The following is a 15612-nucleotide window of genomic DNA, read 5'->3' as shown; positions in this document are numbered from 1 at the left end:
CCAAAACTTATTTTGTATTATCAATTTATCTCGCCAGCCAAGTAAGTAACAATTAATAACCACAGAGAGTAAAACTATATAAGTAAGGCAAAAGCAAGTACCCTAAGGGAACGGCCAAGGGTTACATAGACACTTAAGTACAGACGAGCACCCTAGTACATTCTTAAAGAGTTCTACGAAATAAAAAAAGCCAAATTTAGAATGAGCTCAGTATTAAGAGGGCTTTCGTGTTAAAAATAGTGAAATCGCAGCCGAGCGCTCGATCATACCGTGTGTGGTATCAAATTAAAGGGCTTTGCGAGTAGTTTATAAATATATATCACATTATAGGACTTTTTCTACTTGGTCTAACAAAATATGAGAAAATGTCCGAAAGTGGTAATAATTGTACCGGTGAAGGCTCGTTTTCAAAAAATTGGCAAAAATCAATAATAGCAATTTATAATCACTAAGGCATAACAGCAATTTAAGTAAACGTTGCAGATTAATCTATATATATAAAAATGAAATGCGTTTGTTAGTTACCTATAAACTCGAGAACGGCTGGACCGATTTACGTAATTTTGGTATTGAAATGTTTGTATTAGACCGCAGAAGGTTTAGGCAGTGTAAAAACACGTAAATATTGTGATGATAATTAGAAAACAGTGATTCTTTTTTCCCATACAAATTGTTCCTACCTGACAACTTGACAATGACGTGACGTTAATGACAGGTGCGTTCCAAACTTACATTAATGACGGATGCGTTCCAAACGCATTGTGATTTTATTAATTTATCTTGGCAAAATAATGTGAAAATTAGTAATTATTCCGTTAAAGAAATAAGAAATAATACTAAATCGGAACGCACACGTCTGTTACAGCTATTTTAAGTAGTCTATGAAGTTGTCATTGTCAAATTGCTTGCCAGATTTATAAATTTTCTCTAATAGCTGCATAGCTGTAACAGACGGTTAGATTTGGTTCGGGCCGGACCGGTCGGATTTGGTCCGCGTGATCTACAGACGGCCGGATATGGTTCGGAGCGAATTAAATCCGCTGTCCGACTCGAACTAAATCTGACAGTTTGTTACAGCTATTAATTTTATACTTCACAAAAGTAGTGATGAACCGGTACCATCGCAAATAAATAGTTATATTCGCTCCGTGCAAAACTTAGGCGAAGGAAACCGAAACGATCACAATCCTCAAGATCTCTACACACATGGCGATCGGTTGCTCGATTAGAGTGAGATAGAGCGATAGAGTGAGGCAATACATGTTTCTCCTTCTCTACCTATTGCTCCACTCACTCTAATCGTGCAACAAGTAGTTGATTAGGTGGATGTCACACTGGCTCCGATTCGCATCGCACAACCGGAGCCAGTATATCATCCACCTATATATGTAGCGGCCAGGTAATGCGGCTAAAAAATATTGCTTGAAATGAAATGAATGAGAATGAGCTGTCATAACAGAAAAAACATCTGTTATTGCTGTGATTTTAGTAGGGGGAAATTAGCTAAAATTACGGCATAATTAATGGAAGGTTTTTTTTAATTGAAATATGTACGTTATAGACTGAAGTTATTTTTCATCAACCCTCCCCACTCCTCCCCCCTCTGCGTCACCCCTCTACCCTCCCTTAAAGTGCCGAAAATGCGGTTTTTCTCGATTTCTGACAAAACTGTTGAAGATACAGAAAAAGCGCGTAGGAACGAAGTAATCCTTAATAAATTTACTACAAATCATTCATTAACACTTTGGTTCTAGCACTTATAGTTTTCGCGTGATCCGTCACGAAAGTTGGTCCTTTGCTGCAATTTTCTTTATTGAATGTTAAGTTTTCGCCCAAATGCTTACGAAATCGTCGAAATTTGTTTGATATGACTAAAATATTGTAACACATGACTAAAATAAAATTAACGGGGAAAAATCACTACCATGAGTGGAATTTCCAATATGTCTTGGAATTCCAATAACTATTTAAGACGTAATATTTTCACAGTAGTAGTCGCTAGGAGTACCATTGATCCATATAGTATATTGATGACTGGGGATGAGCTTTTGGTAGCTGTTGGTAGAGCCCTGGAGTTTCAATCCAGAAGCCGTGAGTTCAAGTTCCAAGGTAGTGATTTTTCCCCCTGAAATTCATTTTCAGTTTATAATATTTTAGTAATATCAAACAGATTTCGTAAGCAATTTGGGAGAAAACTTAACATTCACTAAAGAAAATTGCAGCAAAGGACCAACTTTCGTGATGGATCACGCGAAAACTGTAAGTGCTAGAACCAAAGTTTCAATGAATGATTTGTAGTAAATTTATTAAGGATTACTTTGTTTCTACACGCTTTTTCTGTATCTTCAACTGTTTTGTTAGAAATCGCGAAAAACCACATTTTCGGCTATTTAAGGGGGGGAAGAGGGGTGACGCAGAGGGGGGAGAGATGGGGAGGGTTGATGAAAAATAACTTCGGCCTATAATGTACATACCTATCCCAATCAAAAAAAATCTTCCATTAATTATGCCAATATTTTCATACATAACTTTCCAGAAGCAACGTACTATTTGTGTTTTGAGATAAAATAAAAATAGTATATTTTTGTAGTTGGAATAAACTAGCTTAAATGGTGTATTTTAAATGAATGGTAAAAAAACTCCAAATTGATTTCAAAAGCAATTTAAAGTATTACAGTTAGTAACTAAAACAACGCAATAACCGGATGATTGCCACAAGAGGAAAAAGGTAAGTCATCTTATCTCTTCAATAGGTATGTGCCGTATGTGTATATTAAATAGGTACGCTATAATGTAATTAATGATGTAGCTACTTAATTGTGTCAAGTAAAAATGGTCACTTCTTTGCCTTGCCCCATGTTTTGCGCCTCCAAGTATAAGGCGATACGAAGTACGCCGGGCAGCTAGTTTAGTATAAAACTTACTTCGATGTGATGTAGATTTTCAAAGAAATTGTCACTTAATTTTAGGTAATTTCTGAAAAAAATTGAATTCGCCTTAGGCTAGTTTACTCTTTTTCAAAAACTTAAAATAAAAATCTAGTCTGAAATGATTGTGGTACAGGATATACAAATTATAAATTTACCCGTTTTAATATTCAAAATTGTCCAAATTTTACAAATAAGATCGACTGATTCAGCTCTATACGTGCGTTTTTCTAAACGTCCATTAGAGAAAAATTCATAATTAATTTAGTGAGTTAGTTTTCAAAAATCCAGTCTTATAAAAATCAAGATAATAAGATGCTCTAACTGGAACTTGAATTAAATAAATCTATTGGATAACGGAAAGTGTAGTATTAAATAAAGCGTCTCTAATCCCCAGCGCGGTCCGGCGTGGTGGCGGGGCTGACGCCGGGCGGCACGTACAGCTTCCGGCTGTGGGCGGCCACGGGCGCGGGCGCGGGCGCGGCGGCGCGCTGGACGCAGCACCTCGCCATCGCCGCGCCGCCGCGCCCTGCGCCGCACGCGCTGTCTCCCCGCCGCCGTGCGCGCCACGCCCACCACTGTCTCCGTGCGCTTCAAGAACGACTTCTTCAGGTGACCGACTCTGTGTTTAAATGGGACAAGTGTGTTGGCGATTATACCACAAGTATTTACAAATTAAAAATGCCCGCTCATAGTAAAATGCGTGCAGCTGCGGCGATAATAGTAAAACACGGAAGAATCGGAAGGGGGTAAAAGATTGGATTTTAAGACGAGATGTTATAGGAATACAACGCAATTTATTAATCGAACTACGAAAAGAAGAACCTTCACGGTATAAAAAATTGTAAAAATGAGTGAAGAAAACTTTAATTTTTTGATTGAAACTTTTAAACCAAGTATTGAAAGACAAAATACCAATATACAAAAAAATAACAGTTTTATTAAACTATTTATGGGTAACAATAAATGTGTTGACATAATAAATTTAATTCAATAAGTTTAGTACCCATATGAAGTGAATTACGTAGTTTTTTAAAGTAGCTTCAAAACTTGACAATTCAATTAAAATGCATATGAACCCTCATTGTAAGTTACCATGGAGTTTTCAGTCGCAGCATGTGTATGTTGCCCAGTAGTATTTTTTTTATTCCCATTTGCTTGTGTACACTTCATTTGACCCTTGACCGCTTTTACGTTGTTCCTCTTTTTTTTTATTATTGATCAAATGGGGTTTTCAAATTTGAAAAACTTTTTGTTAATTTCAATATACGTAGTATTAAATTCTACGGCTAGATTAGCCAAAGCGATTTTTTTCCTGATTTTGTTTCGATAATCTTTACACTTTGTGTCCCATAATTCTCCATGTTGCTCATAGTGCGATATCAATTTGATGACTTTCCATGCCAGCAAGAAAACTTTATTCGGTCGACAAAATAAACACAGAAGTTATTGCAGGGATATCTAAAATGTGTTTACACGTTGTACTTGCGGCAAGTGTTGCAAGTTGTAAAACTTGCAAGAAGTCAACTTGCGGCGACTGTTTACATATGGACATTACATTGCAAAAGTATTGTTCTGCAAGTTTTATTGCTCGTCTAAACGTGCAAGTTGTACAACCTACGATAATCTGCTATTCCATAAGCTACCCATCTTTAGACCGCGGGCTAAATACTCTCTAAGTATGAAGGCGCCAAAGGCTGTCTACCTTGTACGTCGAGCGAAACTTCTTAAGTATTTCTTAAGGGCGCCTAAGGCTTAGCCACACCGACCACGGTCTCTGTGCTATTGAAGAATGACTTCCTCAGGTGAGTCCGAGTACTTCACACCCATAAAATAAAAATAAATATAAAACCATAGTAAGTAGCGTCACCTTTGGATCGCGCGCAAGCCCGACTTTCTAAGTATGAGAGCACCTTAGGCACCCGGCTTTGGACCACGCCCGACTCTTTAAATATGACGACGCACTAGATACCCGATTTTATTAATAAGTTCCCTCAAAATTACGTTGCTAATTTTATGCGTGTTTTTTTTTTTTTTTTTTTTTATTTAGGCAACAAACAGTCAATACAAACAATAATATGAAAATAATATGAACGATATTTTTATTCGACTTGACGACCGGTCTGGCTCAGTCGGTAGTGACCCTGCCTGCTGAGCCGCAGTCCCAGGTTCGAATCCCGGTAAGGGCATTTATTTGTGTGATGAGCACAGATTGTTCCTGAGTCATGGATGTTATCTATGTATTTATCTATTTAAGTATGTATGTCGTCGCTTAGCACCCATAGTACACGCTTTGCTTAGTTTGGGGCTAAGTTGATTCTGTGTAAGGTGTCCCCCAATATTTATATTTATTTATTTATAATTCAGTTCGGCCAACGGCAATGATACATATGCTCTTGGTGGCGCAAGACCGGTCTATCTCAGTCGAGCGTCTGCCTTCGTGGCGCGACGTGCACAGCCTGCCAGTCTGGCCACCCTACCAGGTAATTACAGGAATCAGACGGCGTTCGCGTTGAGGCATAGCCATCAGCATCTGTTGCACGCGTTACAGCAAATACACTTCTTATAAAACCTGTACAATTTTCTTTTCACTACCCCAACTGGTAAAGGCTCAGGGTGGCTAGCCGAATGGCACAATCGCTCACGAAATGCTCACGAAACGAAGCGCTAGTAGATATCTATCTTTATCGCGCTTGCGTATTGGCGCGACAGAGCCAGCGGCGTATCGCTTTCGTTTGGCGTCGGAGAAATGCCATTCGGCTAGGGGGCCTGTTGATACATCAAAAACGAATGAGAAGGTTGCATTTTATCCACAAGAGTGCAAAGTAATTTTATACAAATTTTAACTTAATGTCCAAAGCTGGACGGTAGAATAAATGATGATTTTGAATTGTAATTATTATATAAATTGATGGACTTAATTTACTTTGATGTTTAACTGGTGAAAATTGTTGTGTTACACTGGGTGGAAAAATTTGTTCCACTTACGTGCCTTAGGCCGATAGTCCACTATCATATGTGTATCATAGATATATGACCATAGTATGCCTCCCTTTTTCTCCAACGTGAAGAAAAAGGACGGCATGTTGTATATGATCATATTTCTATGATAAACATATGGTAGTGGACTATCGGCCTTATTGAAAACCCTCGCAACGCTCAATATTCCACATTCTGAATCTTTAGCTTGCTCGGGTATCAATTTTGGCGCGTGCGGTTAAATAACAATTTTGCCCTCTTGTAAAACAAATAACTATTCTTTAGTTTATTCTCCTTGTAGATTAAGGGTCAGTTGCATCAACCACATTTGACAGAAACATCATCGTCACGCAGCAAATGTCTATGGAACTTCCCATACAATAAAATTTAACGAACGCTTTAACGGTGACAGAAAGATTAATGCAACCGGCCCTAAATTGTGCCATGTTCCCAGGTGACGGAGCCCTACTTCCCGTTCCACCACAGCTCAGTAGAAGAGTACACGATCGGCACAGAACGCTGCGAATCCAGCGGGCGCGCGTATTGCAACGGCCCGCTCCGGCCCGGCGCCGCTTACTACGTCAAACTGCGCGCGTACACCGCGCCTGACAAGTTCACCGACACCGCTTATGCGGTCGTGTACACTGGTGAGTATTGAGTGCAGGCCGGATGGTACCTGACACCTACGGTAGATCCAGGCTAGGATGAGTTGTGTTTTCGCGCGCCTTTCTATACTTGAAGTCGCTCTAGATCGAGTCGAAACGGACAAGTTAGATCAAAACTCAAAGGTCGTTAAATGTACAAAATGGCTAAAGACCTTGAGGCTGTTTTTGTCTTGAAATTTTTATTTGTCCCTTACGCCCTTTTAACTTATGGTAATCGGCATGGTGTTGCGTGTCAAAATGCAGCTCATGCTAATAAGTCTGATGGCAACGTATAATAATTTACAAACGCCAATTTTATTGATCGAAAAAAAAAATTAAGGATGGTGGTTTTATGTAGTGAAAAGTGACAAAATTTTTGGTAATTCGGGTGCAGAAAGTATTTTTCTTTAAATATTAGACGGCATTTATGCCACTAAGCAAGCTATAAAGCACTTGTATCTTAATCCCGATGAGTTGAAGATTTGTTGGTGTAAAAATGTTATATGGCTGTGTTAGTGTCACGCGGACGGTTCGCTACTACTTATGAAGTTGGTGTTGTCATCAATCATGATGTTGTGATGTGTCCACTTTAAAACGCTCTCTGAACTTCATACATATTAGTCCGGTGCGGATCGCTCCGCGCGGACGGTCCGACACTAAAACCAGCCTATGAGATTGAGTTCCAATATAAGCTATCTTCAGTGATGATAAAGTAATTAGAAACTAAAACTACCGATTTATTTCGTCAACCATCTGGGTTAAGTAAGTGCATAGAGGAATAAGTAAACGAAGAGTTGAGACTCCATACATCAGTAAATGTGAGTTATTTGTATAGGCATAGTTAAGTGACATCTAGCGACAATCACGCGTCAAATAGCGTGAATTATCAGTACCACTACTCGATACTAGGTGGCGACAGTGTTTCGTCTGCCAAAAATTTAATATTAGAACAGTTTACAACTTATATTACAAGCAGAAGGAATGGAAAAGAGAATACTGATTAATATTATTGTAATATTAGGTAAAAATTGGTGAGCATTAGACTCTTCCTTCGTCGCGACAGCTATTGACAAGTAGCAGTACTGATAATTTACGCTAGTTGATGCGTGATTGTCGCTAGATGTCACTTAACTATGCCTATACAAATAACTCGCATTTACTGATGTATGGAGTTACAACTCTTCGTTTACTCTTTCCTCTATGGTAAGTGTAAGGTGATGGTCACTTTACTTCAAGGTGGTTAAACTAATGTTTGGTTTTATTGAAAGCTAATAATTGTAGTTTAGTACATCCCAAGCTAACTATATTGGCACCAGCTGTTCTTATATGACTTGCACAGAAACTAACAAGACACCCTAACAATATCAACAACCAACTTTGAATTAATTTTAGCATCTGTGGCCCGTTTCTCGAAAGGTACAAGCCTTGCATTACAAGTGTGTTTCCAATGGGTTGTCATGGAAACACACTTGTAATACAAGGCTTGTACCTTTCGAGAAACGGACCACTGGTCTACTTTGAAAAATAAGTTGTTATTTCTAATGTTTCAATTATCAGAGTTTCTGTTACGGAATATTCATAGTTTTTTAGTGTTCCGTAACACGCTAATTTCCGTCTGTCTGATCAATAGTGTGTTTTAGTTGATTGACTTTTCGTAAGAATACTAACTACGGAACCCTACACTGAGCATAGACCATCACACTCCTACCCAGTTTATTAGATATGATTGAAAATAAAGCCACGTCACTTAATATCAATCTAACGCCACCTCCAGACATGCAATTTCCACAGCCGGAGCGTACGTGGGAGGAAATTCCTCTGAAACCGTACGGTGCGCGACCATTGAGGTTGTAAGGTGTGTGGATGAGCGCCCTGTCGATGGCGAGCGGTGCGATGATGAAAAGTGGCCGTTGGCATCATGTCAAACAGTTCTTCAGAACACAACCCATTGTACAGGTGTATAAAAAAGTAGTACATATAGGTACCTAAAGGAACCCGTTCTGTGCCATGCCGGGTCCAAAGGTCCCCATCACACTAGCAGCGTTACCTGTTGGACAAGCCATGACTCAGAACGGGGATCCTTTGTTTTGTCATTTAAATAAGATTTGAGAATGATCGACTCGGCATTCGACGCGGCTTTACAACAAAATACCATAGATTGCATATATCTGTGAGTTAATGTCGTTGAAAGGTAAAAGTTGCGTGGTTTTTAAATTCTAAATGCTATGGGTATTGCACGGTCGACCAAATTGATTATTTAGCAGTTTACGATTCACTCGAACTATTTTTTTTATACCACATCGGTGGCAAACAGGTATACGGCTCGCCTGATGGAAAGCGGTCACCGTGACCTAACTATTCTTAGCATTACAGAATTTTAATGAGGAGGCACACTCAAAGGTTATGACAGATGGCGCCAGCCTTTTAAGTCCATACGTGAGACCAAGAAGATGATATGTTATTTCTCTCTCACACATATGAATGACAGTGACATGCCTAGACACTTGCACAGGCGCCGCCTGGCGGGATAAAAGTCAGTGTGCCTCCTCATTATGCTCTACTCATCCAACTGTACTTAAATTGATAAAGGATCAATTTCCTCGACCGTACAAGTACAGTCAGCAACACACCTTTGTATACAAATGTACATGCAGGGCACTTACCCCGACTGTACATCAGTAGGCCTAGCACATGATTGCCGCGAGAGTATGTCGCCGCGAGATAGACTACCCGTCCTTATGTCATTAATACAGTTAGAAGAAGACGTGTGATCTATCTCGCGGCGACATACTCCCGCGGCCATCATGTGCTAGGCCTACAGTAGTATCTTCGCTAGAATTAACAAGTTGATATAAACCTGTAGCGGCTACACTTCGGTCTACTAACCGGCGGTGATGGACAAGATGGCGACGGCCTCTACAACAAGGCTCGGTGTGTCCCCTAACTTACTGCATGTCGTCTGCATGTCGTCGCCTAAACACAGCATGCTTCCTAAGTGTAACGGCCCAGCCACGACATTGGTCCAAGCGCGACAGCGGTGAGCGGCAGCCATACGTGCGAATGAAAAGTCCCATCGCTGTGTCTCGCTCCAATATATGGCCGCGGCTCACCGATATGTCGTGGCTGAGCCGTAAGGCCTGAGTCGCTCATATTGGACGTGCAGAAGGCGGGGCGTGCAGCGTGCACGTCAAACAATTGAAGCTCATACAAATGTCCTGAGTCGATGCTGCATAGTGTGGACGCACGCCCCGCCGAAAACTTCACTCCTAGCGTCCACTCAGGCCATAGACGGAATAGGATAAGTTATCTGACAATTTTGATAAAAAATCGTGTTCCAATCTTCGGGTTATCGCCAGACGGCGCCAACAGGTATCAGTTCCCATAATTTCGTTCTGTACGTGAGCTCAGGTGCCCATTTCTCAAAACTGAAAGTTAGAGGCACAGAATTACAGTTAAACCAGAATGAGTAGTTAGGTCAAAAAGTGTGTCCACACGAGAGGTCATTGTTTGGGCTGGTGTCCCTCTCGCACTTACTGACAATGTCAACATTATTCAGTGACGTCATCACTGTCATACATTGGGGATACCAGTCAATTTTCAAAGTTACTACCAAATCTACTAATACCAATTTGAACATATTTTTTAATTATACAAATCTTTGATTTATTGGCTTCAAAATAATTACATTATAATTATTTTCCAATTCCTTGAAATATATCGAAACCCTAGTTTGAATATAACACTAAAATAATATAAGAAGTTATAAAGTCAGGTAATATACAGATAAAAATACTACTACTATGGTAACCTCATTAACACTGGCCACCCGTGCGAGAGGGACACCAGCCCAAACAATGCCCTCTCATGTGGACCGTTTTCGCTAGTCTGATATGATCACCTTTCTGTCTCAGTGATAAGGTTCAATTTAGTATGGCAAAAAATGTGATTCCACAATCTAGTTTAATAATTCTAAATCTATGGTTACAGGTTACAAACGGAAGTCTCGTTCCAACTTGTCATATTAGACATTGACTACCTTTTTTAACTATAAAACTCCCGTGAGACTCATACATATTTAAAAATATTTTAAGCGGGTTACTCACGTATTAAGTCGATATAGCGTTCGACATGTTTCGGTTCAATTTCGAGAACCTTTTTTTTTTTTAATACATTGACTACCACTTATAAATTGTCACTTTCAGCTTCGAGAAATGGGTTTCAGTTTTGAGAAATGGGCCCCTGATAAGTACGAGTGTAAATCAAGTTCAGTTCAATAGATGTCGCTAAAAGAACGCGATTTTGTTTTGATCATGTCTGAAGATGACGTGATTGGTAAAATATAAGCAATACCAACTCACGATTTTGCAGTGGCGTAGCGAGGGGGGGGCGGGGGGCCATGGCCCCGGGCGGCACATGACAGGGGGCGGCAAAATCGGCTATTAAAAATTATAACATACATAGAGACAGAGAGACAGAGTCGCACCATAAGTGTTCCTTAATACCTTTTTTGTTACGGAACCCTACTAATGAATAAAATTTTAAATTATGAGACCAACATTTTTCAAATCGCGCTGAGAAACGCGCCAATTCTCTGTTTTGTGCTTGCGCCGAATGCACCACGGCTGCGAGGGACGCGGGGCGGGGGCGCGAGCGGCCGCTCGCTGCCGAGCAGCCGCCGAGCTTCCACGAACTATAGGCGAATATTTGCAAAACTATGGCGAAAGAGCTTAAGCGGCAGCTAATCAGCTATATTACACGATAAAACACCTTATTTTCATACTGTTAAGCCTTACTTTGTAATGAATGGAGTTTTACATTTTTGTACTTACGACGATTACTTGAGTTGAGCAATAGTACATTACATCAGAGGCCGGGAAAATGAGGATTTCCGGTCAAGTGGGTATATACGGCCGAGCGAGCGTGCGAGCGAGGCCGGATAGGGATACGAGGCCGGGAATCCGTTTTCACGCCGAGGCATGTATAGTGCTTTTCTCAAACATACAATGAAATAAAAAAAAATGCTCTAAAGGAGAATATTTTATAAAAAAGGTTACTTTGCAGGCCTAGGCCTAAAAAATAATATGAAATCCCTTTACAGTCCTCTCGAGTTGTTGCGCCCAAAAAGCGATACTTCCCAGCCCATTTTAAGGAACGTAAAGACAATATTTCATTGCATGTTTGAGAAAACATAATTTTTAAGAAAAAGTAACCGCCGCCTTTGAGGTTCTAGTGAAAGCTACTTGCGAATGTTGGATTATGTAGAAATGTGTAGGTATTTTTTTAAACTGCTTTTAATGCTTTAATTATTTGATGGCAACAAAAATCAATATACGTATACCGTTAAGGTTTGAGGAGTTTCCTCAATTCCTCATGAATCCGATTGATTATAAGAAATCGAAGCTTGACAAAATTTGACTCGAAAACTCAATATGCTTAACAAACATAACTAAATAAATGTTACTGTTCTGAACTTAAATGCATGCTGTTCTTATAAAAATACCAAAGTCACTATAACTTATAAGTGTGGCGTTCAGATTTGAGAAGTTCGGTTCTGACCATCAATACCATCATCAGCAGTTCTACTGCACCAAATGTCACTATTCTGGACGTAAGTGCATGCTGTTCTTATAAAAATACCAAAGTCACTATAAGCGTGCCGTTCATATTTGAGGAGTTCGGTTCTGACCATCATCAGCACTTCCACTGCACCAAATGTCACTGTTCTGGACGTAAGTGCATGCTGTTCTTATAAAAATACCAAAGTCACTTAACACAACAAAAGGGAATGTACAAGTTTCTAATGGGGTGGCAACGCGCATGTGACACTGTTTGAGTTGCAAGCGTCCATAGGTTACGGTGACCGCTTTACATCAGGCTTGCCGTATGCTTGTTTGCCACCGACGTAGTATTAAAAAAAAGCGTGCCGTTCAGATTTGAAGAGTTCCGTTCTGACCATCATCAGGAGTTCCACTGCACCAAATGTCACTGTTCTGGACGTAAGGGCATGCTGTTCTTATAAAAATACCAAAGTCACTATAAGCGTGCCTTTCAGATTTGAGGAGTTCCCTCGATTTCTCCAGGATCCCATCATCAGAACTGGGTTCTGAGAAAAATGGGACCAATCTGTATGCATATACATTCAATCGAAAAAAAAATTTTTCAAAATCGGTCCAGTAACGACGGAGATATCGAGGAACAAACATAAAAAAAAAACAGACGAATTGAGAACCACCTTCTTTTGAGAGATTTGAGGCGGCGGTTAAAAATTCGTCATTTTGTTCCGAAGTTTCGATTTTAAAAACTGCAATTACTTCTTAGTGCTAAGTTTAATCATAATAGGAAAATATTAGATTTGATTTGTGGATTGATATTCAATTCACTTATTGTCTAATTGGGTAAGTGTCTATTTTAAGTATTTTTTAATTTGAATTGAATGTTGAATAGTTTTGCTCCAAGTTTGAAATATTTCTCGTATGTTATGTGCGTAAGTAAACAATAATACCTACTTTAGCTTAGTGCTAAGGCCACCGAGTAATATTAGACGGTCAACCAAATTTTAGAGGGTTTCGTACAAACTTTCAATAGTTGAATCATCAAATGTTATTCATATAACTCTACAAACTTGACTAAATCCCTCAAGACTCAATTCCCACATAAGTAATATTTTAATGTACAATTTCATTGTTGGACAACGTCCAAAGAAAATCACGACTCGACTTCAATAGTTTACGACAATGTAAGGACGCTCCTGAAGCGACCTCATTACCTATATCAGGAAAAACGCGATGTAGGAAATGAGCATTCAACGTACAGCGATATCTTTCGGCAAATTAAGTAAACTAATGTGTGCGAGCTAGTATGGAGGATGATTTTTATGGGATAATTGTTTATTGTGTGAACCGATTTTAACCATTTTTCCTCTCTTTGAAAGCAAATACTTTCATTTTTATTCTGTAAAAAATACATGTACAATAAACACCCGCAAGAGTGTTCAAATTGAAAATGTAAATCTGGAAGGATTTTTTATAAAGAAAAAAAAAAAAACATATTTTGCTCCAAAAACATTTCCTCCAAAAAAATAGTTTTGATATGTATAGTTTGAGTTCTTTCTAATATAACGATACCCCACTTGCCCTAGTAAATTTGAAATTTATAGTTTTCCCCCTTTTATTTTGGCCATTTTCTGTAATTAATATTAATACATTAAAAAAAATATACTTTCAATTTGTAAAGATTAACGATGTTCATAAGTATTGCAAATTTCAAAGCGATAGCATTAAGTAGTTCTCGAGATATTAAATAATGTGACAGACAGACAGACAGACGCACAGAGCCGCACCATAAGGGCTTCTTTTGTACCTTTTTGGTACGGATACAGAACCCTAAAAAGGCGCGAAATTTAGTGTTAGGATATGGTTCGTCGATGATTCCGCCAACGTCAAGGTTTAGGAAGGCACGCGTTTCAAGAAATTAACTAGCCGCTGAGCCCTCTATTTTTCAAATTTGCCGCCTTTTTTAGTACCAAGATTTGGTTGACCGTCTTCTTTAGTAGGAACAAAAGACAAAAGCTATTGGTTTGGATTACCTCAAAAAGGAAAAACGGATCCCTATAGGATCACTCGTGCGTCTGTCTGTCCGTCTGTCACAGCCAATTTTCTCCAAAACTACTGAACCGATTAACTTGAAATTTGGCACACATATGTTTTGTCTTGTGACTCAAAGACGGACAAGCAATTTAAATTAAGAAAATTTAATTGTAGGGGTCACTTTTGGTTGGTAAAAATTAAAGTTTTTTAAACTATATTGTGTTACATATCAAATGAAAGAGCTTTTTATAAGTATTTCAGAAATATTTTCTCAAATTATTTTTAGTCAAGTAATTTTCAAGTAATTTAAGAAAATAGGTAAAAATTGATAAATCTTCAGTCAAGCGTAAGTCGCGCGCGCGCATCCATACGCATCGGGCGCACCGCTATTCGCTAGCCGTCGTCGTCATGGCTGCTATTGTGAAATGTAAAAATTGTGACGTTGTTATAAACGAACTCTTAGCGTACCTAATTAGTAAACTACATGTTATGGACGATGAGAGTATGTGTCGAATCTGTGTACAGTTTTTCTCGAAGCAAGATATTAAAACTGCAAAGGAATTGTTATTCCAATCAGTGCCACCGAAAAAGAGAAAAATTAGTAGAAGAAACGATGGGCAAGAGCGCCGTGATATTGAAGACATTTTAGACTTGATTAAGGTTACGGAGCCTGACCAGTTTCCAGTGTTTGTCGCGCGTGATTTGCATAAACTCCTCCAATGGATTTCGACTCAGTGGATTTGTCATCGCTACTTAAGGATATTACTGTGCTCAAAAATGAGCTGCGAGAAATTAAATCACAATACGTAACCCATGATGAATTGGAATCGTTTAAATCGAAATCGAACCAGAATTCCCGATATGGAACAAAGGAAACAGACTTGTTCGTTAAAAACGTTAGAAACTCAAATATCAACGTGAAGCGTGGTGCTAATTTAGACAGTGGGCCAATGGGGTTATTGCCGATCGACTTGTCATCGCCGCCGCGAAAGTCACACGAAGATAGTTTGTCGCCCTCACCCGTACACGAAACTGTTATATCGCCGTCCCGCTCGCGCTCAGTGCATGACAGCGTCAAACAAACCTGCGATGTAAACATTGCGCCCGCGCGAGTGCATAGGCCAGTACTACACTCTTCACCATCTTCTCCCCAGTCAGTGGTCGAAATAAAACCGGGGTCTCAATTATCTGCGCCTAGCAACAGTATTGCAGGTTCACCTACACTCGAACAAAAGGACTATGTACCGAGTGAAGTCAATGACAGCTTACACAACCTTACGAATTGTCATAAATTGTCGTTTGCTGATATAGCAAAACATGGAGATTGGAAGAAGGTGGAATATCGATCTAAGCGGAAAATTAGAAACTGGTTCACGGGGAAACCCGGCACGGCTAGTATTAATTCAAGCAGTAAGTTTAGAGCGGCGGAATGGCCTATACCCATCCTTATAACTAATGTGCACAAAGATACGTCAC

General features: G+C 39.4%; 1 protein-coding gene across 1 annotated transcript in view; it reads left to right on the top strand.

Annotated features, from left to right (window-relative positions):
• Window positions 1-15612, top strand: part of LOC125228947 (tyrosine-protein phosphatase 10D-like) — a 105046-nt gene that overhangs the window by 67357 nt on the left and 22077 nt on the right. Inside the window, 5 exon segments of the mRNA XM_048133669.1 lie at window positions 3325-3473; window positions 3475-3539; window positions 5295-5315; window positions 5317-5410; window positions 6361-6553. Of these exon segments, the coding sequence (XP_047989626.1) occupies window positions 3325-3473; window positions 3475-3539; window positions 5295-5315; window positions 5317-5410; window positions 6361-6553 (522 nt within the window).

The sequence above is a fragment of the Leguminivora glycinivorella genome, chromosome 8 (assembly GCF_023078275.1).
Source record: "Leguminivora glycinivorella isolate SPB_JAAS2020 chromosome 8, LegGlyc_1.1, whole genome shotgun sequence".
Taxonomy (NCBI): Eukaryota; Metazoa; Arthropoda; class Insecta; order Lepidoptera; family Tortricidae; genus Leguminivora; species Leguminivora glycinivorella.
This window is presented reverse-complemented; position numbering and strand designations above follow the sequence as displayed.